At 43.2% G+C, this 3,858-nt stretch overlaps 1 protein-coding gene across 1 annotated transcript in view; it reads left to right on the top strand.

The window, feature by feature from the left end:
- CCDC174 (coiled-coil domain containing 174) overlaps window positions 1-3,858 on the top strand; it is a 23,385-nt gene that overhangs the window by 15,588 nt on the left and 3,939 nt on the right. Inside the window, exons 7-9 of the mRNA XM_008062495.1 lie at window positions 967-1,109; window positions 1,556-1,650; window positions 2,181-2,313. Of these exons, the coding sequence (XP_008060686.1) occupies window positions 967-1,109; window positions 1,556-1,650; window positions 2,181-2,313 (371 nt within the window). The remainder of the gene's footprint in view (window positions 1-966; window positions 1,110-1,555; window positions 1,651-2,180; window positions 2,314-3,858) is intronic.

The following is a 3,858-nucleotide window of genomic DNA, read 5'->3' as shown; positions in this document are numbered from 1 at the left end:
TTGTAGAGATGAGGTCTCGCCAAGTTGCCCAGGCAGGTCTCCAACCCACGGGCTCAGGCAGTCCACTCACCTCAGCCTCCCAAAGCGCGGAATTACAGGCTGAGCCACCGAACCCGGCTTGCATTTTTGAAGTAAGAGCTTTACAGCTAGATTTTTCTGTAGGGTCTAAGACAGCTCTAAAAAGTAACTTTCTGAAACATCCAAGGGAATAAAATTCCACTTTCCACACGTACCTTTTGTGTGAAAAGTGTTGGAAGGCTAGGCACAGTGGCTCAAGTTTGTAAACCCAGCACTTTGGAAGGCTGAGGTAAGCAGATCATCTGAGCCCACGGGTTTGAGAACAGCCTGGGCAACTTGGTGAGACCTTATCTCTACAATAAATCAAAAAATCAGCCAGGTGTGGAAGTGCACACCTGTAGTTCCGGCTACTTGGAAGGCTGAGGTGGAAGGATCGCCTGAGCCTTGCAGGTTGATGCCGGAGTGACGGTGAGTGTGCCACTGCACTCCAGCCTGGGCGACGGAATAAGACTCCAACTCAAAAAAAAAAAAAAAAAAGTGTTGGGAGAATCTCCACCTGGTCTGAGTCCTCCAGGCTCAGGCATTCTGCAGGTAGCCCAGGGCTGCCTTCACAGGAAGGGAGAGTATAAACCTTGAGCCTCTCAGGATCTGGCCATCTGCGGGGACAGGAGGCACCACCCAGGCCACAGTGTTAGGCTTCCACATTCCTGGAGTTTCTCCTGCCTGCCGGGCCACCTTCCATCTGTTTAGCCTAGGACCAGAGTGGGAAGGCAAGATTCTATTATACTTGGTAATGTCACGAGTCGGTGGCTTGGTTGGAAAAGGTGAAAACCATTTTATTGACTTTCCGGTAGTCATGTGGGTTAGCAACCTCTGTGGTGAACTGTCTTCTTTATCAAATAGTGTTACTTGATCAACTGACTGAACTCAGCTCTGTTCTGCTACTAGCTTCATTAGTCCCGCTACTGAAAAAACCTTACTCTCTGAAGATATGAGGAAAGAGCTTCAGCGCCAGCAGTGGGAAGAGGAGGAGAGGGAGGCCCTGAAGAGGCCAGTGGGGCCTGTACATTATGAAGACATTCGGGAGAATGGTACGATTCTGTTCTTGCAGCTTTTTCAATCGTCTTTTCATCTGGAACTGATGGCAAGCAAAGGAAGTGTTCAGGCAGACGCTCTTACATAGAAATTAAATATTCGGCTTTGGAAATGGAAAATCTCTCCTTTATTCACTTGATAGCCTTAAAAATACTCATACTGGGATTATGTTCCTAACAGGGTCTGTTAATTCAAGAGTTTGTTCCCCAAGAGAAGTGGAGACAGCCCATGACTGAAAATTAATGAATCTCTGTTATGCTTATCACTTGGCAAACTAGATGAAAACTAGTTCTTTTTTTTTTTTCTTAGCTGCTTTTTTCTTTTGTTTTTAACCTGTGCCAAATATCACTGTGGGTTTTTTTGTTGTTTGCTTCAGTAGGAAATGTGGCTTGAATGTAGTTTACTGCTATCTAATCTTTTGGTTGATTTTGATTTATTTCAGAGGCCCGGCAACTTGGTGTTGGCTATTTTGCTTTTGCCCAAGACAAAGAGTTGAGAAACAAGCAGATGAAAACTTTAGAGATGCTACGTGAGCAGGTACAGACATGTCCAAAGTTGATGTGAAAGAAGGGTTTGAGCATTTGGCTTCTTGCTGGACCATACTGCAAGCAAATCTAGTAAATTAATTAGAAATTAAAATTGATGTTCAGAATGCCATTGTAGGTTGCATAAAAGTAATTGCCATACTATTTTTGTGTTTCAAGCTTTGTGACTGCTCACAAGCAACCTATGTAACTTGGATGTTTTAAGTCTAGTGTCAAATATGGTACTTTTGGGGTGGTCTGGGTGGGAAAATAGAAATTTACTTAAGGAATTAAGGAGGACAGAATTGATTGGTGCTTTTGAGTTTTCAGGCTTCTGGGATGCCCATGAACTCCTGCTAAACTTCACTAGCTGTCTGATGGCTTCTGTAAGAATGCCTCAAGAGGCCTTCAACTGGAGGGCCTCAAGGAGATCTTTTTCGAGGGGCCTGAACATCAGCTTTTGGAAGAAAATTATTTCTTCCTTTTGAACAAAAATACTGCAAATTTGGCTTCAAGCAAATAATTGGCTAATTTTTTGTGCAGACGACAGATCAGAGAACAAAACGAGAAAACATAAAGGAGAAGCGAAAAGCTATCTTAGAAGCAAGACTTGCCAAACTTCGACAAAAAAAGATGAAAAAATCAAAAGAAGATGGAGCAGAAGAAGAAAATAGAGGTGTGTCATGGTTCACATTTCTGAACTTCAAAAAGGACAATTTTAGTTCCATTGATGTCTTACTAATAGGGCTGGCATTATGGAAATTAGCCATTTAGTTTTATCTGTAAGCAAAGAGTGTACCTTTGAGGTACTCCCAGAAGCAATTTTTATCACCAAAGTGATATGGAAAGACACGCCAATATTTTTAGGCTATAGACACAAGGATATTAAAAAGCAATACATTGGGTTGCTTCTTAGAATGGCAGTTTCATAAATGAAACTCAGACAGAAGGTATTTTAAGAAAAAGTTTGGTGTGTACATATATGTTGTAGACTTAAATTTTTTGCTATGGTTGTAGTTTTTATTGGTTATAGTGTGTGTGTGTGTGTGTGTGTGTGTGTGTGCGTGCATATAGATAGATAGATAAACAACATATATATATTTTTTTAACGAAGTCACATTGTAAAATACAGAATTTAGAAATACGAATATAGAAAGCTTACCAAAGAAATGTGCTCCAGAAGTTGGTGATTTGAAATCTAGAGCACATTTTCCTTGGAAACACTGTTACATGCTGTAGTTGGACTAGTTTACTATGTAAGTTATGGTAATACAGGCTCAGTTGCCCTAACAAAAAGAGCCCTACATAGAATAGCCCAAATGAGATAGAAGTCTGCTTCTCTGTTAGTACTTCAGAGGTGGGTATTTGAGTGGGTGTCCAGGGCAGGCCAATAGCTCTGCCCCGCTGGTCGTCCAGTCCCAGGTTTCCTCCTCTCTGGCTGTTTCTGCCATTCTCTGGAACATTGCTCTCATCTGCACAGTTGCACAGTCAGAGCTTGCTTCCCAGAGCCTGTCTGTGATTAGCCAAGGGAAGGGGGAAAGAGCGGGAAGGGGAGCCAGCTTCCGTTTTAGAGATGTGAGTCAGAAGTTATGTATAACTTGTGCCTTTACATTCCACTGGCCAGAGCTTATCCCATGGGCCACACCTAGCTGTAGGGGAAGCTGGGAGATAGCCACGCACCCAACTGAACCTTGGGGAAAGGGAGCATGTGGGCGTTAAGGGACATGGAAGCCTCTCAGATCACACCAAAGCTCATGCTGTGCCATAGGCCATTTCCTTACCTCTGAATTGAAACTTCAGCTTAGCTTTGAAGAGAGTCTAGAAACATCTAGGAATTTGAAAATCCTCTGTTTAGTTTCCAGTAAATGCTTTCTCTGTAACATGTTAAGCTGTGCATCATGTTTCTGTTTTTGCTCTATGTCCTGAACATCTGTCATTTCCAGAAGATGTGAAGTGCCACCACGATGTTCTTAAAAAACTCCATTTCCTTTTACATTTTTTTTTTTTTTTGAGTTGGAGTCTCACTCTGTCGCCCAGACTGGAGTACAGTGGCCACTCCCGGCCACCGCAGCCTCGACCTGCTGGGCTCCGGCGATCCTTCTGCCTCACCCTTCCAAGTAGCCAGAATTACAGACATGCGCTACCACACCCAGCTGATTTTTTGATTTATTGTAGAGATGAGGTCTTGCTGCCCAGGCGGGTCTCGAACCCGCAGGCTCAG

The sequence above is a fragment of the Carlito syrichta genome, unplaced genomic scaffold, assembly GCF_000164805.1.
Source record: "Carlito syrichta isolate Samal-C Ts95f unplaced genomic scaffold, Tarsius_syrichta-2.0.1 Scaffold305726, whole genome shotgun sequence".
NCBI classification, from domain to species: domain Eukaryota; kingdom Metazoa; phylum Chordata; class Mammalia; order Primates; family Tarsiidae; genus Carlito; species Carlito syrichta.
This window is presented reverse-complemented; position numbering and strand designations above follow the sequence as displayed.